Genomic DNA, 27,165 nt, shown 5'->3' with positions numbered 1-27,165 from the left:
GGCTCTTTAAGGGATCACTTGCAGGAAAAGGTAAGCTGCCAGGCACTGTGAGCCGTTACCCACAGGCAAGAGCTACGAATCAAAGAAAAGGGAAAGTTCCAGAGCGAGAAGAGAAGAACCCTCCCCCTTCACAGCGAGTCAAGTAAGTGGCATTCTCTGCGCATGGAAGGCCGCATAGCCCTTTAGCTGTATCATTGGCCTGAACGGCAGCCGGCGTGGAGACTGGAGTTTGTTCTCTTTTGTCCAGTGGCAGTGTAGCATCCTAGCCGCCGCGTGTTGTATTCTTTGTAGTTTCTTGCCCCCGTGTTCTGGCGGCCGCAATCGATGCTGTGGACATTTATTCTGTTATTTGTTGCTTTCTTGAATGAATATTGCACGCGTGTTTAATTGGCATTTAAGCAATGTGTTTGCACATGTCCGAGTACATTACAACGTAAAAAAACACGGATTAATCTCGGGTTCCCATGCTCACCAAAACATAGGTATAGTAACAATTCTAAAGAAGGCTTTGTGTGACTAGTTCGACATTTCAGAGAGAAGCCAATCTTTGTAAATGTGTCCCCAGAGTCCGGCATAGGTCAGACGCAAATGTAAACAGTTTAACCCCCGCACAGCTGTTTGTCTTTTTCAACTCTACAACATATTAATTCCACAACGCATCCTTAAAGGAATGCTGCGTCATAATCTTGTAACAAGTGCAATCCTTGGGTCTTTTATGGAACTCAGAATATGCGTATCATGCCTTTAATAAACTGCCGTATTACTCGATAACAACATTCGAATATCACGTTTTCATCACGCGCTTTGTAGCAGTTAACGCTTGTTTCTATGCGCTGTGATGATAGGTGCTGTGATAATGTACAATTTCAATGGCGCGCAATGAGTCCATATCGGAAGGATGAATTGGTGAGTCAAGCTCGACGTGTGAACCCTGTACAGATGCAGTACAAATGTCAAATGCGAGCCCTGCACCATCGTAACTACCTCACAAGTTGTGGGTACACGCTAGCGGACGTACCCCCACCCCCTTTTGTCAGAGATGGGAGATGGGACTCGATCTCACTTAGATTAGCAAACAAGTGGGGTGGTGTCCCTTCACATGCGAGTTTCTGGGTCGGGTTCGGATGCTCAGGTCATGGATTTTCTTTTTCCACTGCTGTGTAGAAATGGTTGTCACAAACGTCTTGCTTGCTATTGTGAGAAATGCATAACAATCCTTTTTCATGGCTAACCTTTCATAAAAAGGTTTTCTGTTCTGCATATTTTTTAGCCATTTGCCATTGATGGGGCACTTGGCTAGGTAACGATCTGCAAGGGGCCTTTCAGATGGGAATGTCCCACCAGTGCCAAATGCCTAAGCTTATGTAAAAGGGGGAGCGGCCCTCGAGGAAGACAAAGGTGTAATTGCAGGCCATAAAGGACAATATGCTGTTCCAGGGGGGTTCTTCCCCTCCAATTCTCTTCCCCCTCCCTCTCCTCCACCTTTCATTCACTTTCCTCCCTCTAATCTCCCTATCTCTGCTCAAGTTAGGCATTCACTTTGACTCCTCCCTCTCCTTTCCCATCATATTTCTCTCACCTCTCGCGCCTGTCGTTTCCACCTCTTTAATATTCGCAAAGTCTCACTTTCCATGCTACTAAACCTTTAATCTCCTCCCTTATCTTCTCTCGCCTCTTCTACTGCTCCTCCTTACTCTTTGGACTGCCTACTTCTCATCTCGCCCCCTCAAATCTATCTACCATTCTGCTTTTCGTACCCTCTGTCTCCTTAGCTCCCGTGACTCCATCTCTACTTCCCTCTCTTCCCTTGGCTGGCTTCCCTTTCACTCCCAACTTAAATTTAATTTCCTCTGTTTAGTCATTAAATCTCTCCATGGTCTTGCTCCCTCTTATCTCTCCTCCCTCCTCTCTTTCTACTCTCCCTCCCGTCCCCTTCGGTCTGCTGACCATTTCCTTCTCACTGTAACTCCGTCCCCCTCTGTCCCCCCCCGTTTCCGCTCCTTCCAGCTCCTAGCCCCGCTGCACTGGAACTCCTTTCCTCTCTCAATCCGCTCTATACCTACCTTCTCCTCCTTCCACACTTCCCTAAAATCCCTCCTTCTCCATCCCCCGCCATGAAACCTTCCCCGCTTCTTGCTCCCCCTCCTTCCTTTGTCTATTCCCCATGATCCTCTCCCTCCCCTTGCCCCCTCCACCCCATTCTCGCCCTCATACCCCCTTCTGTTTTCCCTCCTACATCCCCTCCTCACCCCTCCCTCTTCCCTCTCAGTTTACCTGCTCTACTTTCTGTTTTGTTGGTTTGATTCATAATTGTAAATTGCTTCTACTGTTATAATGTTATATGTATCCAGTTGTTAAAATGTACAGCATTTTGGAGTGAAGCGCTATATAAACATAATAAATACAATACAATACAATTTGACTATATTCCGGGCTTTGTCTGTGTACCTACATTAAACACCTTGCTGTCTTGTCTTACGTTTAAGCTTGTTGTCAACATGTTCATGTTGCTTCACGACATGGCAAGATAGCAATGTCACGTGGCTTTCCTAGTACTCTTGTTTTTAGAAAGAATACTGTACACTTTTATTTTCCCCACTCTTCCCTCCCTCCCTCTAAAAATGACCCACGGGTCAGAGCAGGAGCATTCTCCAGCACGCAGTGTGTTTTTCTCTCCTTGTGTTTGTGCCTGGAAACAGGTGTTTGTTGCAAGTAATCCGAAAGTACTGTAAGCAAGCCGACCCCTATGCACACTTCCTGATGAATAGCATGCAAGTTATGTGACAAAAGCTCTGCAAATCGCGCAACCTACCAAAGATGAATTAGAGAACCCCTGGAGAGAACCATTGATTGCAAACACAGGATAGCTTGCTCGCCTAGCAGCCCAGTGCAGGACGCCATGTGGAGCTGCGACGTGTAATGGGTTTGGCTGAAATGCAAACAAGCCCAATTACACGTGCACGTCTGATCAAACAAGCGGACAAAAACCGCGACAAGCGACCACAAAATATTAAAAGCGACTTTGGGCAAAAAGAAGCCCATCGTCGCTTATAATAAGCGCACATGCCAACACTGCTCTGGTCCCACTGGTCACATTCAATCAGTGTTTGTTCGGAGCCTCATTTGTATCTGCACCTCAGAGCCACACCCCCGCTCACCCGCCTGTTTCCTGCTGAACATTTTACATCATTCAAGAATACAAAAAAAGAAGTGCAAATAATGATCAAAACCCTATCTGTTATGTTGAGTTGCAGATGTATTCTCATAATTCATGTCTTGGACACGAGCCAGCTTCCCGAATTTATGATGTTTATTTTTTCAACATTTGATCTGTGTTTATCCATATTTTTTTTGTTGTAATTTCATCCACTCTGTTGAAAAAATCCATTGCAACTACTGCTTTTCTACATTTATTCAAATAAAAAACATAGCCTTTTAAAGTATTTCAGAAGGAAATACATCTCCCTTATCTTCTCCGTTGTGTTACTTTGCATAGTCATTGACCTGCAAGACACAATTGGCAAACTAATGAGCTAATTAAGAAACACGAATTTCCGCTGTTTCCAGTGTTTACAAATAAATACGGAAAAGGAAACGGAGAGTTTCCTCTGTATTTATACGTAACAATCCATAAAAATGGCAAACTAGCATACAAGCGTATAACAGTCTACAAGAGGCTTTTTAGATAGAGGCAGGAATCCATTTGGGGAAGATCAGGACTACACCCCCTCCAGCCTGGTTGGATCTGGGGGCGGAGAGGATCTTGTAGCAGTCAGGGAGGAGAGTGTCAAAACTTGTGACAGAGCTGGCCGTGAACCAAGTCTCGGTAAGACCAAGGACATCAAGTTCAAGTTCTTCTAGGATGTGGCAGATGTCAGAGGAGTGTTTGACAGCAGAGCGAGTGTTGAAAGTGATGAGATGCAGAAGGCTGCCAGCCTTAAAAACTTTCTGGGGAGGGGTACAAATCAAGGGTACACCCTGCGGAGGTGTTGAGCATTCTGTATGACCATTATTCCCTAAACGTATTTTTTTAGGACTTGTGCCTAACACCAGGCATATTGCATAAAGGTTCATTATGCTCAAACACACTTTATAGATTGTCGCCTTCTGTGTCTTGGTGAAGCCTTTTTGGGGTTTCATAGCTGAACTGTGCGTTTTATTATAAACAGCAGCAAGCTTGATTATTCTCTAGTATAATAAGCAAAGACAACGTGGGTCCTACCTGCATTATTATCGTTGTAACTGGGCTTCCTATTGTTTCAGGGGCCCTTGAGAATGTTGGCGCTGCAAGTGTCGTCGTTGGTCCTGCTCCTCCTCAGCGCCATCGTCAACGTCATCTCACTCGCAACAGATTTCTGGATCGCCGCCTCCGGTTCCCATTTTGGACTCTGGCGGGTCTGCATTTTAGACATATGTGGTACTCTTGGAAATGGTGGTAAGAGGAGAATTTGTTTTGGCTGTCCAGAGAGGCATGCTTCTAGCAATGCAGAGGATCGGCAAATGTTCTCTACAAGCTATAGATTGCAGAAAGTAGTACAGGGAAGGGAACCGAGACCCAAACCCACATGGGAGCATTACACATGATATCAGGAAATGTTTGTTTTATATAAATGGAATTGCAAGATAATTGCACAATTTTAGTATGATCGCAGTAATAATCTAGGCCCCGGAAGATAAAACCTGAGTTGTGTGTATTGCCAATTGATAAACTAGGAAAACCTTGCCTCAAATCTTGGCTTTTCCACTTGAACAAATGATCTGATTCTCGGCAGATCCCTTTTTTCACAGTGCATTGTTTTTGCTAGCTGCGAACATTGGGATAACCTGGTAGACAGCACGTGGTGAACTATAACCACGTTTCCTCACTTACTCTAAGACTCTCTTATCCAGAGCAAGATTTCCAATCTGATCACTTTAGGGGCAAGCAATATGGATGGGTAGGGCTTCCAAACTATGTACAGACAGCAACATTGGCGTACTGATATCATGAAGCTTAACAAAATACTGACTGATTATAAACACCTAGGCCATGTCCCCTCACTTCATAGGCTGCACTTTAGCGATCACCTCCTTTTTCATCACATTTAAAACACTGCTCAGGCACTTTGCTCAGGCCTTTGCTAAACATAAACTAAATACAAACATGCAGGTACATATTGATACACTTTATTTTGCATGTGCACCCTTCAAAGAATGCCCTTTGGGTCCTCATTAGAGCGACGTAGGTAATATACTGAGAAAACTCATGTTGGCGGGCAATTGAATTTGTCATTGTCGTACTCGTAAATTGGTAAACTTGGGGACACATCTCCTTATACTTGCCGGACACCTTTTTCAAAAACACTTTATTGTTTTTCATATAAACATTAATAGCAAAAGTAGGAATGCTTCACAATCAGCAGAAAAAGTGAAATTTACAAAAAGACTAGAGCATCATAGACAATACAGCTCAAACAAGGAATCAACCTTAGTGAAGCATAACCAGCAAGATAACCACAACCACACAAGACAGGACAAACAAACAAACAAACAAAAGCAAAAACAAAAAAATACTTGCCGGACACCTTGAATGGAATGGTTGCACCTGGCCATAACTTATTCCGACATTCCTCCCACTTACAGATATCCGGGCAGGTCCTTCTACCATCCAAGATACAGGGATGACGCCAGTCGGCACTCACAGGAGTATTCTTGGCAGCCCCACTTTTCTGTCAGTGCTGGCACTCATTATTATTATTATTAGGCTATTTATTGAGCATGGACCTTTGCTTTGGGAAGCAACGGAGCTAGATTTCTTCTTCATGCCCAGCTCACTCATGTGGATCATGGGCATCAATCATGCCCAGGGGTGAACATCCATGGTGTCCTCAACCAATGGAGTATGCCCTGGATGTCTGGCATTGGCATCTGTGCTTACTTTGATGGGACCTGAAAGGTCCTGCCTCACATACAATTTTGGCATCATGCCTTAACTCCAGCACCTCAAGACCAGACTACCCAAATGTGAGGACTAACAGGTGGTAGTGAATTACAAGAGACTTCAGAATGTTTTCCATTATCCTGTTTGTCTGTACTCCTCTCGCCACTTTCGATGACTCTATTCTGCTTCACTATTGTGTTTGTATTTGCGTAACATATGTACTGTAAGTAATGCGGCCAGATGCCTTGGGGCTTGCTGCGCAATATAAATAAATAAATAAATAAATAAATAAGTAGCCTGCCCAATGTTGGGGTGTGCCTTCACAGTTGAGTCTATCCATTGGGTTATGATGGGTGCGCATGTGTAGAGTTGGCATATGCAGGCAGATAACAGGCAGCTTTTCAGCTCTCGATTTCAACCGCTTCTTTCTTAATCGCCCAAATTAAATTGTCACTCGCGAGTGCTAACTCCAAGTGCAGTTGCCCGATTAAAGTCCAATCCTCCTCTTATGAAGCACACTTTGTAGAGGAAAGAGCCTCTGCCTGAATACTTAGTCAATCCTGCAGAATTTTACATTCAGGATTTCAAGAGATCTAAATGCAGACAAATCTTTGCAATTGTGCCAATAATCTTTTTAAATGGCCCAAAACTCGTCCACTGTGTCAAAAAGAAGACTTTGGCCAAACTGCATATGAGGGTTCGCTCAGGAAAAGACTCAGGCAGATAACCTGTCCTATATTTCCTGATCTTTGCCCATTGGTTGTCCTTCTGAGATGGGGGTCATTCTACTGTTAAGTGGTGTAGGGGGTCGAAAAGCATTCGCCTCTGGTACTAGATGGGCTCTTGCAATAAAAGGACTTAGAAAGATGGACAATATACCAAGACATAGGTTGTCACCAATCCCTAACCCCTGAACATTGTGGTGAGGACACTTTAAATCTACATACACTCAAAGACATACAACAATTAAAACATACAGGCGATGAAGCATACAGGTAATAAAACACAAGCACAAATTAAGATATAAGTGAATATCAATCTCTATGCATCAACTAAAACCTCAATAGCCTTTTCGTTTAATAAGAATTCCACCTTTAGCCATACACAATGAAGTGCTATATGCAAGAATTTATTTGAAGTGTTCAGGCAGTTGCCCCAAAATGCGTTGTCCTTGATGCTTTCGTAATAACTCACAAAGGATTCCAATAAGGTCATATAAAGGGGACCATTTAATTGACATTCAGTTAAGATGTGGCACGCAGTCTCCACTTTACCCTTGACTTTACAAAGACGACATCTTCTATCCACTATCTCTGTTGCATGGAAAACACCTACACTTGATAGTATAGGTAATTTGTTCAGCCTTAACTGTAAGATGAACATGCGTAAAGCAGGCGAGAAGCATAGCATAAGGTAACCTTGGGGTACTTTATAGAGCTGCGTTAGGACTTTGAATTCTTTATGACTACTCATTTGTTCCATGTGTGCATAGTTTTTAACCCAGTCCCACCTCTCCAATTTCAACACAAATTCGTTCTGTAAAGTAAATAATAATCAACTCCCCTATCTGGTTTCCAATCTATGATCTTAAGTGTTGAATATATCAACTGGGCGTATTTATCACCTGTTCCTATATTGGTTCCTAGTGATTTCAGCAACAGGCAAGTAGGTCTGGTCTTAGATTGAATAAAAGGAGCAAAAGAGAGTAAAGAGGTAAGGCCCAACTCGAGTCTTATTGCTTCGATTGGAGTGCTTGGGCCTAAGCCCAAAATCTGCCACCCCAATTTTCCCTCAATTACCATCATACATCTAAAATCACACACACTCAAGGCCTCCAGCTCGTATGGAATAACAGCACGAAAGCACATTTCATATAGTAATAACACTCCTTTTAAGCTATATCCTTAGTAATCTTTACTGAATTTTGCTATCATTGTAGTTAATGCCACAGCTTTTCTACGTGTTGTGGTAATGACTGCCATATAGGCGCCTTTTGTGAAGAGTTGATGTCAAGATATTTAAATGTAGGACCCTTTCGACATAATTCTCTTCAATAAAGACTTTGGGGATGGTGATTTCCTTGTGTGCGAAATGCATTAATTTTGTTTTATTGAAGTTTATAATCATTGCAGGGCAGGGATCTGCTTTACAACTGGTTGGTTTAAGATTGGCAATAATCTTCGCCAGTTCAGCTTCAGATATACATTTAAAATTGAACAGGGAAATTTTGCACTTTTTGTTTAGGTACCAACACATCATCAGTGTTAAGGGCCAAACAACTATTCTTCTTGTTAACCTCAATATTCTCTTTTATCTGGTCAAGCTTACCAAACATAGCTTCATCAGTGTGCACCAGGCAAGATCTTTGATCAGATAATTAGAGTTCTTTCCCATATGGGTTTTCTAATTCCCTCAATATTTTAAAAGTTCTTTAGCCTCCAATTGTGCGTTTGCTATCCTGTCATTAAATATACAATTTTTTTGCTATAACTGCTAGTTTAAACTCCTTTGCTACCAATTTATGCCCCTCCTTGTCTTTTTTTAGCTTTCAATTTTTGTAAATCAGGGGAGAATCAGTTGTTACCTTTTTTCTCAATAACCAACTTGGTTCTAAGGGGCGCTTGGGTATTTGTAGCTTCATGCACAGACTGCAGATTTGCACTGGCAATGTCCCCTACTGCCTCCAATTTAGTAACCTCCTGTACCACAGGCAGTAGCCACGGCTTCAGAGCATCTGATGACTTGCAGTTATACTAATTTCTTTCATAGCGCTGATCTTTATGGGTTTTTCCAAAACGACTGTAAAATTAACAAAAAAGTGATCTGACCATGGACAGGGTGAGAACACCAAATTAGTTGTTTTAATATTGTGTATAGCAACCCAATCTAGGGTGTTCCCCTTAATATGTGTGGATGTCTTAACAAGTTGCTCAAAACCTAAGTTACTTCAAGAATCTTCTAAGGTAGTGGCTAAACATCATTGCTATGACCAAGCCAAAAATTAGAATCACCCAGAACCACTGCCTTAGTATTGGGTAGCAAAAAATTACAGAATTGGGTAGGGAATTCTGGCATAGGAGAAGGAGGTCTATACACCAAAACCATATTAAATCTAGTTTCCGCATCCATGCTTATTTTTATGTGTTTTATTTTATTTATTTTTTGTTCAACACCTGAACACTCCCCCTCCCAGAGGTCCAATTCGACTTCAAAGAAAAAAGCAACCGCATCCCCCTCTTCCCTCTGGTCTACCATGGCCCTCTGCACGGCATTGGCCTCTCACTTCATTTCTAAAACGCAGGACATCCTGTCCTCACTCTCCTCCTCTCATCCCCCTCCCGCTATTCCCTGCTCTTCCTCTGGCCCTTCTGCTGCCACTCCTCCCTCCTTCTCCACCTTTCCCCTTTTCTCTCCAGACAAGGTTTCTAGACAAGTCCGATTTATGAAAGTCTCGTTGAAACAGGTTCACCCCTGTTCCTCCAAAACTATCAAGGATCACATCGACTCCCTGGCTCCTGCCCTAGCGGATTTCTGCAATCACTCCTTCGCCACTGGAGTCTTCCCTTCCCCCTGAAGCACTACCTTGTGCACCCTCTTCTTAAGAAACCCTCTGCCGACCCCTCCTGCCTGGCTAACTATCACCCAATCTCCGTAACTCCGTTCCTGGGCAAGCTCCTGGAGAAACTGGCCATCTCCCAGCTCAATCTCAACACTGAATCTGTTGGTTGTCTTCATGACCATCAGTGTGGCTGCAGAGCTGCCAGAAGCACTGAAACTGCTCTCCTGAACATCCGTGAAGACCTGCTCTCCAAACTCGACTCTAACACTCCTTGCGTTGTTATCCTGCTTGATCTCATTTCTGCCTTTGACACTGTCAACCATGCCATCCTGCTCAACCATCTCCATGATGACAACCTGGGTATCACTGGTCAGGCTCTGGTGTGGCTGACTTCTTTCCTCTCCGACCGACTCTCCCAGGTCCAACCTGGGTCCTTCCTCTCCGACATCTTTTTCTCTACTTGTGGTGTCCCCCAGGGATCTAACCTCTCTCCCTGGCTGTTCAACCAATACCTGGCACTCCTTGCCCACTGCATCACCGCTCTCTGTCCCAACTTTCAGTGCTATGTGGATGATACCCAGCTCATTTTCAGGCTACCCTCGGCCTCCTCCTCCCCCTTTCCTTCCCTCATCTCTGACTGTCTGTCTGCCATCCAGGATTGGTGTGCCGCCAACGACCTCTGCCTTAATGCCAGTAAGACTGAGATTCTACTCATCGGCACACCCACTCCCTCCTTCCCTGCAGCTCTCTGGCCGGCCTCTCTTGGCCCTCCTCCCTCTCCCACCTGCAAGGCAAAAAACCTCGGGGTCATCTTCAACTCAGCACTGTCCTTCTCCTCTCACATCTCTGACGTCTCTAAGAGGTCACACTACCAGCTGCAACTCCTTAGAGGTATTCTTAATTTCCTATCCTTCCCCCAGAAGCTCACTGTCTTCAGAGCCCTGGTCCTCTCCAAGCTGGACTACTCTAATAACCTCTGTCTAAATCTTCCTGCCTCCACTCTCTGCCCTCTGCAACTTATCCAGAACAGGACTGAAAGACTTGTCCTTGGCCTCAAGCCCAGGGATCGTATCTCTCCAGGACTGAAATCTCTGCATTGGCTCCCAGTGGCTTCGAGGATTAAATTCAAAACCCTCTGCATTGTACACAAGGCCTTATGGGGTCTGGGGCCGCAATACCTTCAACTCTCTCTTCCTAAATATCTTCCTTCTCATGCTCTTCGCTCATCTGCCTCCAACTCCCTCAGGGTCAGTCGCTTCTCCAGCCAACGAGTTGGTGGCAGATCACTCTCTTCGGCAGGGGCCTCTCTCTGGAACAGCCTTCCTGCCTCCCTGAAACTCGAGGAGAACCACCTCCGGTTCTGGAAACACCTCAAAACCTTCCTCTTTGCTTCTGCTTTCTCTCCTCCTACCCCTTGCTGAATTCCTGACTGAAATTGCACTGGTTACCTGACCACCCTTTCTGATCTCTGGCCCAGGCCCTGTCAACTGCTCACCTGCACTGCCTCCCTGACAACCCCTGCACCGGGGGACCATTTTCTTTATCCCTACAGTCCCCCTACCAGCACTTATGTCTGCACTTCCTTGCACTTGCCACTAGCTGGCTGTTTTATTTGTCTTATTTATCTTATTTATTCCACTTTCCCATGTACTGCACTTTCCCCTCTCCCTTGCCCCCTCACACTTTTCCTTCCCCCCTTCCCATGCATTTGCGCGATCTGAATGACACCTGGCCTAGTAGGATCGTTGTCTGTCCTCCCTTTGTCCCCCCCCTTGCCTCGTCGCACCTTGAAACACTTGTGTATAGGTTTGTTATAAATGCCATATCATATCATATCACATCTAGGAGGAATAGCTAACGCCAGGGTCGTGCCTGCTGCTTCATAACACCACGTTTCTGTAAGTGCACAAATATCCACATCCTGATGAGTGATGTATGTTGCTACCTCTAACGTGTGTTTAAGAAGAGACATAGTATTTAATACAAGTGGGGTTATGGGTTGTTTTCAGACACGGGTTCATGCATTCAGAAGGGATAGACCTGTGCACACCATTACACAGGCACCAACTCAGTACTGTCTGCCTCTTGCTGTAAAATACCATAATTCTGACCGTTCTCTCTGACGCTAGTATCCGTTCCTTCCTGCTTATCTCTGCTGAGACCCATTAAAGTCCGGTCACCAGCAGACACATGTGACACCACACGCGTTGTGGACAGATCTGCTGGGTTATAATCCAGAGAATGAGTGGCTCTCCCCACAGTATCTTGTGTGACCATAGTACTACCTACTGGTGCGATATACGATGCCTCCACATGGTATCGTTTGACAATATCCAAGCTACGAGCACCCACTACGTGGGTACTTGCACCCCTACTGCTAGAGGATAGACTGGCCTTTGCAGACTCTATTAAGGCCAGTACTTGCATAATTAGAATACCAATACCTTACCCACAACTGAAGCAGGCAACAGGCACCACAGAGTGCCACACATCGGCACAGACCGGCTTGCGCTGACGCGCCAGGGCTGACGCAAGCTGGTATGTGTATCTCAGCAAGTTAAGCACTCACCCTGGCCTACTCCTCCTTCATCTTTCTGAGTGTGATTAATGGAGTACTATACGTTAGATAATAATGAGAGTCATTAGGCTAGTGCTTCCGGTGGACTGGCTCTGTCCCAGACGAAGACTCCTGGCACTGTGCTCTTAAAAATAAATGGTTTCTTCATCACTATTGTGTAATCTTCATAGGTTTGACAAATCAGACCCCTTAAAGATCTTGAAGTCGGAACTGACCACTCGCATGTCAGGAACCTGCAAATGAGCTCAGCATGCCAAAGCCCAACTCTACTATCTTTTTCTTGAGAGTAATGTATCCAGTTATAAGTGTTCATGAGCCTGGGAATGCAGATCCCTTGATGGCAGGACAGTTGACAAGCTCTTGGGTCAATGTCAGTCAAATGTCAGCAACCTGCCCATAGGATGGTCCTGCCACATCCATTTTGTCCTGGCATCGACCTCATGAAAGCGCTACTTCATACCAGTCTCATTGAGTCTGAAAAATAGACTGAATATCTGGTGTTAAGGAAGGGCAATCGTCTCACTTAAGCTTGGCCAACTGTCCCAGCACTGCCCTCTTGACAACACATTCTCCCATTATCACTGCTGCCCGATATTACTGAGCTAGCAGAATCAAAGCCCTTGGATATCTGGTGCTGGCAAAGGTTGTGCTACATGTCATGTCATGTGTCATCCCCAAGCTCAGCACCCCTTTCGTTAGCCTCTTCAAAATATTGCTTCTGGTTATCACTGTAGCTTGCCGGGTTGACGAAACCACAGCGCTTGGATATCTCTGAGTGGGACAGCCAGTTCCTGACTTGTGTCTGACATTTTTCAAGATGCCAATAGTAGGACAGCTGTGTGAAGCTCTATGTAAGCTGCCAAAATAACATGACATGACATAATATGACATAACATCATATAATGTTGGGTTGTTTCTTCCACTCATCTTGTCCCCGTCCTTCATTATTTCTAATGCACTTCTCTTAAACCTCAACACTTTCAAACAGCATTGAATTTAATGCATTGTGCAAAAGAAACAGCAAGACAGTTTGGCTTTGCAAGCATCAGTCATTGTGCAGGTTCCTGAAATATAATTGATCCTATGCTAGCCCCAGGTGTTCAAGGGGTTGGTTTCCACAAACCCTGCAAGATCAAACTATGCTGATAAGGGGAATGTTTGCTTTTGTGAGGTCGATACAAGGTCAGTTGGGCTGGGCAGGACCAATTGACTGACACGTTGCTGGCATGGGATTTGAAGCTGCCTAACTGCAGATATTGAAGTGGTTGCTCATTTAAACTTATTTAGATAGGCTATAGTAATAATGGGAGAATTATAATTTCAGTGGCCGATGCCAGGCAGTTGGATTTGTGCAAGGTCAGTCAACTGGCAAGTTCCTGAAATGTACCTCACTAGTCACACACCTGGCTTTCTCAGAACCATTTAAACTAGTCAATAGTGATAATGGGGTGATTTTCAAGAGGCAAATCTACTGACAGTTGAGCTGAGGCCGGGTCAGTCTGCTGGCTGATTACTGACATGTTCCTGTCCCAACCCGGATTTAGAAAGGGGCTTTTATTTTAACCGAGTAAGACTAGGCAATAGTGATAATGAGAGAATGTATCCAAAAGACTCTAATGTCAGGACAGGTTGGCTGTGGAAGGGTGAGTCGAATGAAAAGTTCTTGACTTGTGATTGACTTTTCCCCAGGACCACCTACACAGGAGGTCTACCTTCTCATACTCATTAGATTGGCTTATAGAAAACATGGCAGCATTTCAATGAGGTTGATGACAAGGCTGTTAGGCTGGGGCAGAAACAGGTAGATTCTTGGCATGTACATCAGAATACCTCAGACGCGCCTATTCAAGGGACCCCTTAAAGACTAGACAACACACACTGATAATGTAAAAATGTAATTTCAAGAGGATGATGTCAGGCCTCTTGGGCTGTTGTAGGGTCACTAAACAGTGAATTACCCGGTCCTGCCTCCACATATTAAAGGTGTCACCTTTTGAAATCTCAATAACATTGGGCTAAAGAAAAAGAACATTTAAGCGGCCAATACACAGAGAGTTTGGATGGGCAGTGTCAATCAACCTGCAGTTCCGGAATAACGGGTGCCGTTCTTATCCAATTTAATATTACTCTGTTACGGATAGAGAGCTGAGTAGGCCGGCAGTGAGCTCTTAACTCACTGAGCTATCTTACCGCAGTGTTGGTAACAATGCATGGAGGGCACAGTGTTTATTGAACCCAGTTGAGCCTTAGTGTTGTGAATGCCTATGTGGTTAAGTAGTTTTAAAAGGACCTTCACTGCAACATCATGTGTCTGCCATAATGTATGCCCTTTTTGAGCCACACATGCAATGTTGAAATGATCTCCTTCTCCATCTCAGATAAGCAGCCATTAGTAACCAATGTCCAAAGTTCAGCAAACACAATATAAGTTATCGTCGAGAGGCTTTTTTTTCTTTCAAATTTGTATTTTATTGAGGATTTTTAGACACATACAGTAAACCGCACTGGCCGGGGTTCGTACCTCGGCCCCCGGACCAATTCAACATTTCAAAAGATTGCTTAACTTTCCCCTCCCCCTTCTTGTTTCTTCCCCTCCCGCCACCACCCTCCTCCAACCCCTTTGGTACACTTCTTCCCTGTTCGCAAAGCACACCTTAACATCTTCGTGCACATTGACAACTTAACATTTTAACCCCTTCTATACTGATTTCCTCTTAGGTGAGTACCTTTGGGGAGCCGATTAACATGGGTCCCCCGTCTCCCAGTCGGTACTTTTGAGTCATCGCTTCATTTCCGTGTCTCGCCCCCCTCCTGCCGCCCATTTAGACCAATTTAATTATGTGAGTCCGGCCCCATGTATTTTGTGATAAATTCACCCCATTCCGTCTCCAGTGAGCCTACTAGTCCATGGAGACCCGCTGTGATTCTTTCCATAGAGTATACATTTCTGGCAACAGTGACCCATTCTGATTTACTTGGAGGGTGCTTGTTTTTCCATTTGGTTGCAATACATGCCCTTGGGCCAGCATTAGTGCTGCAGCCATTTTTGGAAGGCTTGAATATTCCCTCTCCTCATCCTCCATCCCAAACTATACCAACATGGGCAATTTGACTCGGGCTATGCCATCAAGGTCTTTTATACATTTCAGGACTTCATCCCAGAAAATCTGCACCCTCAGGCACTCGCACCACATATCCCAACATTTTTGAGAGTTTGGCCTGGTTGTAGTGCCATCTGTGGAGAAGTGTAATGGAGTGGAGTTTGTACACCCCTGCAGAGTCTGTCCCAGAGGTCCGAGTCGATATTGATTCCCATATCCCTTTCCCATTGATCTCTCAGTTTTTCTCTGGATCCTCCACTCGATGCAACCAAGGCCCCACACATCGCTGATATCAGCCCCTTTGTTTCCGTCCTTTTTTAAAATCTAGGATTGCTTCGAATTGTGTGAGGTCCCTATGTGTCTTTTCCTTAAGCTCTGTACCTGTGAGGGCCCCTTGTGACTGCAAGTAAGTAAATACGGAGTGCCTCCTCTAGCTCGGTTATAGAGATAAAGTTACCCGCCTCCAGAGCTGTCCTATTCTTTCAAGCCCTGCATCATACCATTTCTGAAATCGTTCGGGGGTTCGGTATCGCATCTCTCACTCCAGGTACCCAAAGATGCCCAAGCAGTGAGGGCTAGGTAGTAACACCCCTCATATCACCCCCTTGTCTCCAGATGCCCCATAGAGTCCCCACCACTGGGTGTTCATGGATCCTCTTCAGGATCATGTTTCTCGGGACCCATAACCATTCCCCGACTGTAGCAGGATGCAGCTGTTGGTTATCCAGTGGAGACCCACTGCAGGTCCCTTTGGGATCGGAGGTGAGGCATTAGAACTCTTAATTATGCAGCCTTATAATAGAGGTTAATGTCTGGGTGACCCACTCCTCCTTTCTCCTTGTGTAATACCAATGTACTGCTGTGGATCCTGGCCTTTTTCCCCTGCCAGAGAAACCTTAGAATTGATCTCCGGATCTCTCTAAAGAATGTATCAGGGATCAGGATTGGGAGCATTTGGAACACATAGAGGAATCTGAAGCTAACCACAAATTTTATCGCTTTGAGGCGACCCAACAGGGATATTATGAGCTTCTGCCATTTTAGAAAGTCTGCCTTTATTTTGACCATCAGAGGAGGGGAATGCGCCTCAAATAAGTTCCCGGTGGCCCTTGTGATGTTTATGCCCAAGTATTTCATCGTGTTCAGGCTGATCTGCATCCCAAGTGATGTGAACCTTTCTATCTCCCCATCCCTTTGCCTGTCTAGGGGGAAGAGCACCAATTTGGATCTGTTGATTTTCAGTCCTGCCATAGAGCCATGTTGCTGGATCAGTAGGAGCACTGCAGGTATGGAGCTCATTGAGTCCCTGATGTGTAGGAGCATATCATCCGCGTAAAGTGCAACTTTGTTTTCCTCCTCCCTGATCGAGAATCCCACCACCCCTGGTTCCGCTCTAACCTTTTGCGCCAGAGGTTCTATAGAGAGTGCATAAAGAGTCGAGGAGAGAGGGCAGCCCTGCCTAGTTCCCCTTCCCAATTTGAACCACCGGGAGTACACACCATTGACCATAGCACACGCTATAGGAGATGAGTAGACCGCCACTATCCCCCAAAGGAGGTTTTCGCCTATCCCGGATTTTATGAGCACTGCCTTAAGGAATTCTCATTCTACCCTATCAAATGCCTTTTTGGCGTCAATTGACAAAAGGGAAGGGTCCCCACTCATCTCTTGGGTTGCAAGAATTAGGTGGCGGGTCTTCTGCATTGTGTCTGCTCCTTGTCGGCCCTTTATGAAGCCCACTTGGTCCGGGTGGATTAGCCCTGGCATGTATCCCTCTAGTCTAGTCGCTAGGACCGGAGTGTATATTTTGGCATCTATCTTCAGGAGGGAGATCGGGTGATAAGATGCGCATCCCTGGGGATCCCTGTCTTCCTGGTGTATTACTGTGAAGAGCACCCTGCCAAAGGAATTGGGGGCCTCCCACATTTTCATCATGCCATTAAACAGTTACGTCATGAATGGCAGTAGAGCATGAAGTAATGTCTTATAGAACCCTGCAGTAAATCCATCCTCCCCCGTGGCCTTTCCCAGTGGTAATCTACCCACCGCATTATTGACTTCTTCCTCTGTTATGGGTGCATCTAGTGCACTAGACTCTGAGGGACCAAAGTTTGGGTAGATGGATATCTCACAGGTTCCTATCTATGTTTTCCTCTCCGTGTTCTACCTCTGAGTCATATAGTTGCTCATAGAAGGCTGCGAAAGACTCTGAGATCCCACCCCCTGTTGAATCGCACATTCCATCCACCCCCTCGATTTCTGAGAACCATCTTTCGGCCCATTGCCCCCTAAGTCTAGCCGCCAATAATGCATCCGCATTATCTCCTTTCTCATAGAATTTTTGTTTTAAGAACTGTAGGTTTCGGATTATTTTCCCTTCTTCCAGTAGGCGCAGTTCCTCCCTTTTCCCCCTTGCCTCTGCTATATATTCCTCCCGCCTCCCTGACGGCTCATGTGCTCTTTTGTCCAATTGTTTCATCTCTTCTCTCAGACTACTTTCGACTAGTGCTCGTTCCCTCTTTTTCCTCTGCCCTTCTCTAATCAGGATCCCTCTCCAGGTGGCCTTCCCAGCTTCCCAGACAATGGGCCTCATTACACGGACGGCGGTAACCATGGCGCTATTAGCGCCAACGTTGCTGCCGGTATTTTACAGAGTCCGCCATGGTGAATGGCGGAATTACCACCCTATTCCAAGGTGTGTGGGGGCGGTAATTCCCCATTCACCATGGCACTTCCCCATTCCCATTTTCACTCCCATAGGGCTCAATGGGAATGGGGAAGGCAGTAATTACGGTACAGCAAATTGCGGTACCGTAATTACCTCCAAGGTCCCTTTGCGGGTCCCATCCTTAACGGCTGGTAAAACCAGCCGTTAAGGTAGGGACCCGCAAAGGGACCTCGTAGTAAGGCGGTGTGGGTTTACCGGCACTGGTACCCTTACCGGTACCGATAAACCCTTACCGCCATCCGTGTAATGAGGCCCAATATCTCTTTCCTCCCCCGTGTGATTTGTCTTAACCCCTTAAGTGGCAGGCTATTATGCAAGGCTATGCAAAAAGGACAAGCATACTAGTCCCCAATTTCCTTGCTCATCTCCGAGTAAAATACGTGGCCCCTCCACAGTGAACCATTACACCGCCATTTCGTCCCTTTGGAGGTCAAACTGATTGATTGTAGTTCTAGCATGACCATATTATGGTCGAATCAAGAGATCGGAATGATGGTCGAGCCCTGTGCCTCTTCCCACAAGTCCCAAGATATATACAGGTAATCTATTCTGTTATATATACCATGCAGGGGTGAATAGAAAGTGTATCCTCTTTCACAGGGGTGGAAATGTTGCCGTCTGTCTCTGACCTGATATCCCTCAAGTGTCTACTGGGGTTCCCGATAACCTGGTCTGGGCAGGTGCTGTTTCCTCTCCTGTAGTACTTGTCTGTCTAATTCTACATCAGCCCATATATTAAAGTCCCCTCCGGTGATAAAATGTCCTGTACTTTCTGTTAGTATTTTTGTAAGTGTATTGTTAAAAAATCTTAGCTGACCCTGGTTTGGGGCATAGACCGTGGCAAATGTGAAACACACCTTCCTTATGGTGCCTGATACCAACAGGGCCCTTACCTCCACGCTCGACCAGACCCTAGTCAATTCCATCTTAGTCACCTTATTGACCAGAAACCCCACCCCTGCCTTTCTCAGACGACTCGAGTCCCAGTATACACTGCCGATTTGCCCCCTTTAAATCCTTCTCTCGTCCCCTTTAGCATATCTGGTGCCTTGTAGGAACAGAATATCCGGTCCTGACCTCTGGAAATTCCCTTGCCACCAATGATCTTTTCGTCAGTGAGTTCAACCCTTTTACATTCAGGGTGCCTACCCTCTGGATGTCAAACCACAGCCATTATGTTATCCCTGTCCGGGAGTTCGATTCTCTCCACCCAAGAGGATTATGCATGTCAATGTGGGTTGTGCCATCAGAGCCAAAACAGGATAGAGCCTGTACCAAAGGTCCCTCCCCTCCCCTTCTACTCCCCCCAAGAATACCTTCCCCCTTTCCCCTGGGCATCTGATCCTCCCCCTGGTTAATGGCAACAGGTTGGAACCAAACCACCTAGGTACCCATTCAGTCCGGTCCCTTTCTGGTAAAACCACTTGTTCTATAGCCCTTGCTCTTTTCCCAACCCTCCAAAGGTTTCTAAAAAAAAAAACAATTATCCCCCCCTGAGTTGCTCCTACCCCTCAATAAACCGTTCACAAGATAACAACAGTAGTGGATTCCAAACAACCTACAACTAAGACCAGCCCAACATGGGTGTCGCTGCACTTAAGTCACCATCCAGCGATCGTTATCCAGGCGGGGTGCCCAGTTTCCTGTACTTTCGGGAACCTGGGATACGTCTCCGTCTTGGACCCCTCGTCTGTCATTGTCCCTCCTTCATCTTATGCCTAGAGGTGCATGGGCCCTCCGCCCCCCCCTTGAGCTCTCTGGTGACCGTGTGTATGTCCTCCTCTGTGGTGAGCCTGTTTTTGTAGCCATCAATTTCGAAAGAAATGGAGAATGGGAACCCCCACCTATATCGGATCCCCTTCTCATTTAGCCACTTGGTGAGGGGTGAACAGAGCCTCCTCTTTGTGAGAATGAGCAAAGACAGGTCCCGAAAGACTGTGATCTTCAAAGAGCCATATAGCACTGTGCCCTTTTTTCTTGCCCTTTCAAGGATCTTAAGCTTGTTGCCGTAGTTATGAAAGCGGACGAGGACCTATCTGGGACGCCCCAGCCGTGGATCCTTTACATTTTTGCCTCATCTATTGTGTCGTTGTCAAAGCCGAGTTTTGTAATTTCGTACAGGGTTCTCCTCAGGTCTTTTTCAGTCTCTTCCTCTTTATTCGAGATCCCAAAAATTCTGAGGTTGTTTCTCCTTTCTCGATTTTCGAGTTCGTCCATTTTGAGCATTATCTCCTCCTCCCTCCTCTCCACTTCTGAAAGGTGTACATCCATCTGGGTCTCCAGGTTGTCCAAGGAGGGCTGGTTGTGCTCTACCTCCTCCAGTCTTTCCTCCATCTTGTTGATCCTCTGGGTGATCTTGTCGACCCTACCGCAAATGTCCGCTCTCATATTCCTTATCTCCTCCATTACTGCTGCCACATATTTTTTGGTTGCGGCTGATTCCTCCTCGACCTGAAACATGGTAATCCATTTGTCTAGCCCTCATTCGTTTGTTCTTGGGGTATATTCAAAGTTAGCCAGCTTAGCCCTTGAGTCCATGTGCTCCCTCTCTCCTCCGTATATGCCCATGAGTGGGGGTAGTCTCCCTACCGGCGTTCACTGGGCACTTTTTCTCCCTTTGGCACAGAGGTCTCCTAGCCATCTGTGGTTTATGGGTCCCTGTCTGGGGGCTTGGACTCCGATTTCCTCTGAGGCTTAACAATTAATGGAGTTCTTCTGTTGCCAATTATCCCGCCCAGAATCTTCAGTTTGTGGGCCGTAGGGCCCCACACCTTTTCGGGCCTCCCCTGCACTGACTGAGGTCCTCCGCCCTGGAGAGATCTGCTCAGCTTCACCTAGTACTCCTTCAGGTGGGGAGGTGGGCACACGCCCCTGAAGAGGGTGCCCACACCTCCCTATTTTTATTCCGATTCCACAAACTTGTTGGTCCTTCGGGGGTCCCCCACGCTACTATGGGCCTCCTTTTCCCTCAGGTGGAACTCTCAGCTTGACTGTGGGGCCCTGGAATTGCGGGGCCCCAATGTTATTAACCGTGATTCCTCCTTGCGCTGTGGGCCTGGGGTCTGTATGGATTACTCAGCGTGTGCTGGCACCCAGATCCTTCTATGCAGTAGTCTGCAGAGGGGGTGGTCTCCTGCTCCTACAGGGGTTGGAGGGAGCTACTTGTGGCAAACACGACCAGTCACCCCAGGGCTGCCCGAGTCAATGGGCAGTAATGTCTGGAGTGCTGGGTGATCATCCCTAAATTCAATAGTGGTGCCCAGCCATGTAACGCTGGAAGAGGGACCTCTTCTCCTTTCCCATGGTCCCCTCTCCCTGATTGGGTCTGATATGGGGCTCCGGCGAGTCAGGGGGGCTCCTGGTGCCTCTCCCAGCGTTCCAATGCGGGCTCCGAGGTAATGACCGCCGGGGGTGGGCAGGGCCGCACCCACCTCTTTTTTCATTTTGTTGGCCGCACCTCGTCTGGCGCGGGAGACCTTCCTCGCTGCGTGGTTCCTCTCCACTAGTGTAGTCCACTGCTAGCAGGCTGTCGGATCTGGAGGGCGTGGGGGCCTGGGATGGGCCGCGGGCTGGGATGGGCTGTGGGTCACACCCACCTCCTTTTCCTCCTCTCGTGCCGCCCTGTGCCCAGGCTGGGCAGCTTCCTTCCTTTTTGTTAGCTGTGCTCCGCCTCCATGACAGAACAAAGCACTTTTGTTTTCAGGCTCGGCCATAACGCAACTGTTCTCTGGATTCGCTGCACAGTTTGATCCCGCTCTTTCACCCACTGGGGGGGGGGTCCTCTCTTCACCCTCAGGACAGGGTTAGCACATTGGGGGCAAAAAGTGAGGGCTTCATCCACTTCCCGGGACCGCTGAGGGAGAGGCACGGATTCAGGGACTTCCCATCCGTGCGCCCACTGGTGGCCTACACTGAGGCTTTTTTTAAATTAAATGTTTTATTTATTGTGTCTTAGCAAAAATGTGACTTTTCAAAATATACAACATTAAATAACCTTTACGTTAAAAAAGCACATACAGAAAAACACAGAAAAAACAGAAGCATAATAGACATAACCAACACATAGTTAACCTAACACATTTTTGTTTTAGGTCTAAAAGCTATCAAAGTTCCAATTTCTTCAAAATCCTCAGTATACCCACACTCAAAAATGGTTCATATCCCGCAGATATTCTCCACCAAAATTAATCTTTATTTAACCAGTCGTCCATCCCCACAAATCTTACTATATGTTTTATTCTCAGTGATTTTTTTGCAGCACATTCTACCAACAGGTGCCTCAGGTTTTGAACAGTCGAGCCCCCACATAAATCACAATTCCTTTCTGTCATATTTACTTTTCTACGAAATTGTTGGACCTCCCTTGTTTCCACCAGATTTAAGCAAAATCTCAGCAGTTGTGCCCTCCATTTAGGATGAGGAAAGCACCGTAGGTATGGCAAGACTGCCACATGGCGTATCCCCAAGTGCAAAAGATTGAACATATTTTGACGCGCTAAATCTGCCCTTTGTGATTATCCAATCAATTTTCATTATAGCCTTCTTCCCTTTCAATGGATTTTCTATTAAATCGATTTCAGCCTGATCACATTTTTCCTAAATACTCATGACATTGTTTTTCAAATCAGTTAGAATTTCACAATTCCCACGTTTTAGATGAACTTCAATATCTGTATATAAGCAATTCTTTATTGGCCTCAATATCAATCTATACAGAGAAACCTATCTCCGGTAATAACATGCTTGCAACAATTGTAGCCCCAACTCATAGCGCAGACGAGCTACAGATAATGGCATAGGTAGGATAAAAACTTTCTTCCAAAGTCGACCCTATATGGTGATCCAATATATCTTCCAGGCCTTAGGATCCATTTCCATGCCATAGAGAAGAACTTGCACTACCTTCCCTTTATAGAATTTTATCAAAGGGAGAAGTGAAAATCTGCAGTAGGTGGCAAGGATTTGTTTCATTTGGCACCATAATTGCAGGGCCTTTTCCCCAATATCTTTCTCTAACAGATTCACTGATGCAGACCCCCTAAATCTAAAGCCCAGGTATAGAATTTCCTTGGTGACTGGAATTATCTGATCACCCAACTTTCATCTGAACTTAGAGGGCTTTCTCTTTGGGTTGCCATAAAGTTAGATTTCACAGAGTTGATTTGGAGATCACTCAACACAGCATATTCTTGGAACCCTAACATCATTTGCTGGATGCCTATTGGCGGGCGTTCTAAGAGCACCACATCATCGGCATAGGCCATACAGTTAATAACGCTATCTCCTGTCGTGGGACTCGCAAGAGCAAAGGGTGCGAGGCTATCCACAAGGTCAGCCAGATAAAGATTAAAGTGGCAGGGGGCCAACATGCACCCCTGCCTCACTCCTTTCTCTGTAGACATTTTAGATGACAAATTACCTTGCCTATGAAGTTAACTTGTACATGTGTATTAGTGTGACAATAGCAAGTAGACCCTTTGAAATTCCTACTTTTGCAGTTTGGCCCATAGTTTCCTCCTATTGACTGTGTTGAAGGCCTTTGATAGGTCAATCCACGCTCCATAGATTACCTCAGGGTTCTTTTTCTGGGTGTTGTTGTTAATGGTATTTAGTACAATCCCATTTAATGCAGTGAATAGACCTCTCCGAAAACTAATTTGGCACTTTGATAAAATTGACTTTTTTTCTGCCCAGTCTTCCAATTCTCCAAGCACTATGTCCATAAAGATTCTACTCTCTGCATCCAGCAGTGCGGTAGTTAGGCGGATTCGCCCTATAAGCCCTCTTATAGATGGGAATAATTATAGCCTGTTTTCAGGGCCCTGGGCATTTTCATGATCTAATTATTGCTTTAAAGAGCTGAAACAAGTCTTGGGTCCATGTTGGCATGTCATTCTTTAGTATCCTGTTCTATAGGCCATTCGGCCAAGCCGCTTTAGAGTTCGATGCTTTAGCTATTAAATTCCCAATCACTTCTCGCAACAGCAGTACTGCCCACTGGACCTCATTCAATATGACCTCAGCTGCCACTCTTGTTTCCCTGAACATCCTGCCAAAATAACTCATCCAATCCCCTTCCGATACTGTGTTACTTTGCTACCCCCTTGCAATTGCTTCTGACTATTAATTACTGCCCAGAAATTCCTAGACTTACTGGCGTTCACTGTTTTCAGCATGGAGTGACCATCTTCTAGATTCCGCCTGAATTCCTGTGATCTCGACCAGTTCCTGTAGCCATTACTTAGCTCTTTTTTTTCTGCGCTAGTATCAATGGCAACTGGTGCTGATTATTTAGAAGGCGAATCGCCTTTCTTGGCTCTATCTCTCTCTGCATAGTCTCTGCATCATAGCTGTGACTGTGTGAGATCTGAGAACATCCCTTCATTGGTCCAGGTCTATCTAGATCCCAAAGGAATTCCACAAAGCCTTCTGGACTATGTCATTTTTCATAGTCCAAGTCTGAGCCTAATTCCATTACTTCTTTCAGTTTTTTATTAAGACATTTTCCCTCCCTCTCCAATTATGAGATCATGTTAGCTCCTATTTTTATAACTAAATCTACACACACTGCACTTCTTGTTTCCATCAGTTCAAAGCTAAAAGTCGCTATAGGTTTTAGATAACCCATTACAGTTCCATTCACCAATTGCAGAACTTGAACCCCGCATGTTCCAAATTACAAAGTGCATCCCTGAATTTTGCTAAAGAAACTTCCCCTCCATGTTTAATTTCTGAAATACCTGGGTCAATATCTCAGGAATGAGAGCCCAGATTTTCATCTTTCCATCCTCCCCAGAGCTACATTCCTCCTCACTCCTCCTCTCCTTGTGTTTTTCAGTACAGTTTTTACCACCTCGTCTTTCCTCGCTATATTGGGCAGAGTACGAATCACTCACAGTATAATGATACGATTTAACACTCTGCCACGTTCCCTTATATTTAGCTGTTTTAGCCAAACTTGAGGTTTGGCAAAGGGATTAGGGGCTTGAACCTTTCTGTCAGTATTTATTGCCAAACTGGCTTTCCCTTGGACTCTGTCCCCTTTGTTTAAAGTTCTTGTGTCAGACTGATCAGGTGGAGACCATGGCATCTGCCTCTCCTAGTCTGCAAGCTCTTTGCCTCGGCACAAGACTCGTTATTGTTCTTTTAATAGATGACATTGAAAGCGTATATTCCAGAGTATTTTTGAGTAGATCCCCCAGAGGGCCGTCTTGCGGGGGCGATATGAGGGCTAGTATCAGGCTATGTTCTTCTGAGGACAGATCTAATGCTCAAGCCCAAATGCGATCTTCCGACCCATTGACACCAGTAGGTAGACTCTGGCTATCCAAGGACTCTGGAGCTCTGATCACGATAGTCTGTGCGAGCCCATCCATCTCTGGCACCCTAAAATCATCTTTCAGATTTTCACTTCTCAGGTAGTACTTGATAGGCATCCAAGCACCACCTCAGACGATAGTCCTTATTTAAAAGACAGTGTTGAATAGGTATATAGTTGTGAGCAATATAGCAGGTCGGAGGGATAACTCGTCAGTGGCTCAAAGGGTATCAGTGACCCCTCAATCACCACCTGATTGCTTATTTAAATCAAAATAGTTAACCGTTTTATTCGTTTAATTGTTCACTACTTTTCATTGCAGTTTTCAATGGTAGTTCAGCTAATGGGCCAGTACTGAGCAAGCACCGATAGCAATGTTTATTATACATAACAGTGTGAGAGCCAAGAGATTACACGCAAAAGCCCTGATCATTAGCACAAACGACTGCCAAAGGATAAGTACAGATAAAATCTCTGTGCGGCACATACTTGCAGCCAGAGTCTGTACTTGATTTTCAGCTGTTTCATGGATGCACCTTTCGAGAGCACCGCCGCCGCCGCCGCCCAGATGCACATAACACAAAATACTTGACACACTCTGCACCTCTCCACTTCAGGGACGTCATTTCACCAAAATGCCAGGTGTAGCGGAAGTGACATCACACGACCCTTGATCCCCTGATGACATCACAGGAAGTGATGTCATTTGACCCCGCCCCGAAGTGATATCGCGGGAAGCGATGGAACACGACCTTTCACCCATTGACAAAACAGGAAGTGGCATCACATAGCATTGTACAGGACAAAAAATATGGTTACGATATCACTATAATGTGATGTACATTTCATACAAGAATGGATCTCCATATGTATCGTTAAGATCAGTGTATATAGGCCCATATTACTAAATTACTGTGAATGCAAGCAGACCTCCATGACCAAAAGATAATGATGTGTTATTATATAGCACTTACGTTTAAGTGCCTTATATAGAAAAAATATACACCCAATATCACCCAACCTGTGTTGGTACTCATTTATCGACCTCAGAAGGATGAAAGACTTTTTTTTAAAGACAGAGGTCGCAAGGGAGAACACAGAGGTCGCAAGGGAGACCAAAGAGTTCGCAGTTGCGACCCCTGCGACCCCTTAATGACGTCCCTGCTCCGCTTAGGCAATGGCATGTAAAAAAAGACTCTCCTGCAGTCTGTAGCAACACAAAACACTCAACACACTCGGCACCGCTCTGCTCAGGCACATAGTTTTTAACAAGTTGCCCCCTCCTTCTGCAATCAATGGCATGGAAAAAAGACTCTCCTGCAGTCTGTAGCAACACAAAACAATCGACACGCTCACACACATTTCCTTAGCAAATACTCCTATGCAGTTTGGCCATACTCTCCTTTGTGACACAGTGGGCAGGGAACTCCTGCAAGAGTTGCCAAACAAGGTGGTCTGGTTTCTAATGCCAGTTGCATTGCTTGACCTCATGGGGGCATCCCAGTTAAATTAATGCCCTTGTGGTTCACATTGTGAACTCCCAGCAGACTTTGGGGCAAGAACTAGGAGTTGGCACAAAACAAATTATGCCACAGTTAGGTATTGCAATTCATGAATCATCACAAACGTATTGAGTAGCTGCTACAGTACAATGTTTTCAAAACGAGTTGCAAATGTGTTTTAAACACATCAGGGCAGTCACATTAGTGGTAGCTATCAGATGCACAGTGCACTATGTCACAAAACTGGATCACATGGCTCATAACACTAGAATACAATGAGCTGTAGGATGCTTCGGATATCGTTCTGCTGCCCAAAAGACATATCTAAGCCTGACAACCTTGCAATTTAGTATCGTCTGAGCCATGTAAAAGGTACAACACTCATGATACCTGCGAGGAATTGCCATCTGTGAAGGGTGTGAAAGCACTTTTATAAAATGTTTATTAATTAATAAAATG

The 27,165-nt window shown here is 45.6% G+C and overlaps 1 protein-coding gene across 1 annotated transcript in view; it reads left to right on the top strand.

Annotated features, from left to right (window-relative positions):
• The first annotated feature begins 66 nt into the window (after nucleotides 1-66).
• LOC138449990 (lens fiber membrane intrinsic protein-like) overlaps nucleotides 67-27,165 on the top strand; it is a 69,860-nt gene continuing 42,761 nt past the window's right edge. Inside the window, exons 1-2 of the mRNA XM_069604807.1 lie at nucleotides 67-142; nucleotides 4,264-4,435. Coding sequence (XP_069460908.1) covers nucleotides 4,276-4,435 — 160 coding nt within the window. The 5' untranslated portion in view covers nucleotides 67-142; nucleotides 4,264-4,275. The remainder of the gene's footprint in view (nucleotides 143-4,263; nucleotides 4,436-27,165) is intronic.

The sequence above is a fragment of the Ambystoma mexicanum genome, chromosome 1p (genome assembly GCF_040938575.1).
Source record: "Ambystoma mexicanum isolate Mex_15411 chromosome 1p, UKY_AmexF1_1, whole genome shotgun sequence".
In the NCBI taxonomy this organism is placed as follows: Eukaryota; Metazoa; Chordata; class Amphibia; order Caudata; family Ambystomatidae; genus Ambystoma; species Ambystoma mexicanum.
Note: the sequence above shows the minus strand (reverse complement) of the source record. Positions and strands in the feature narration are given on the sequence as shown.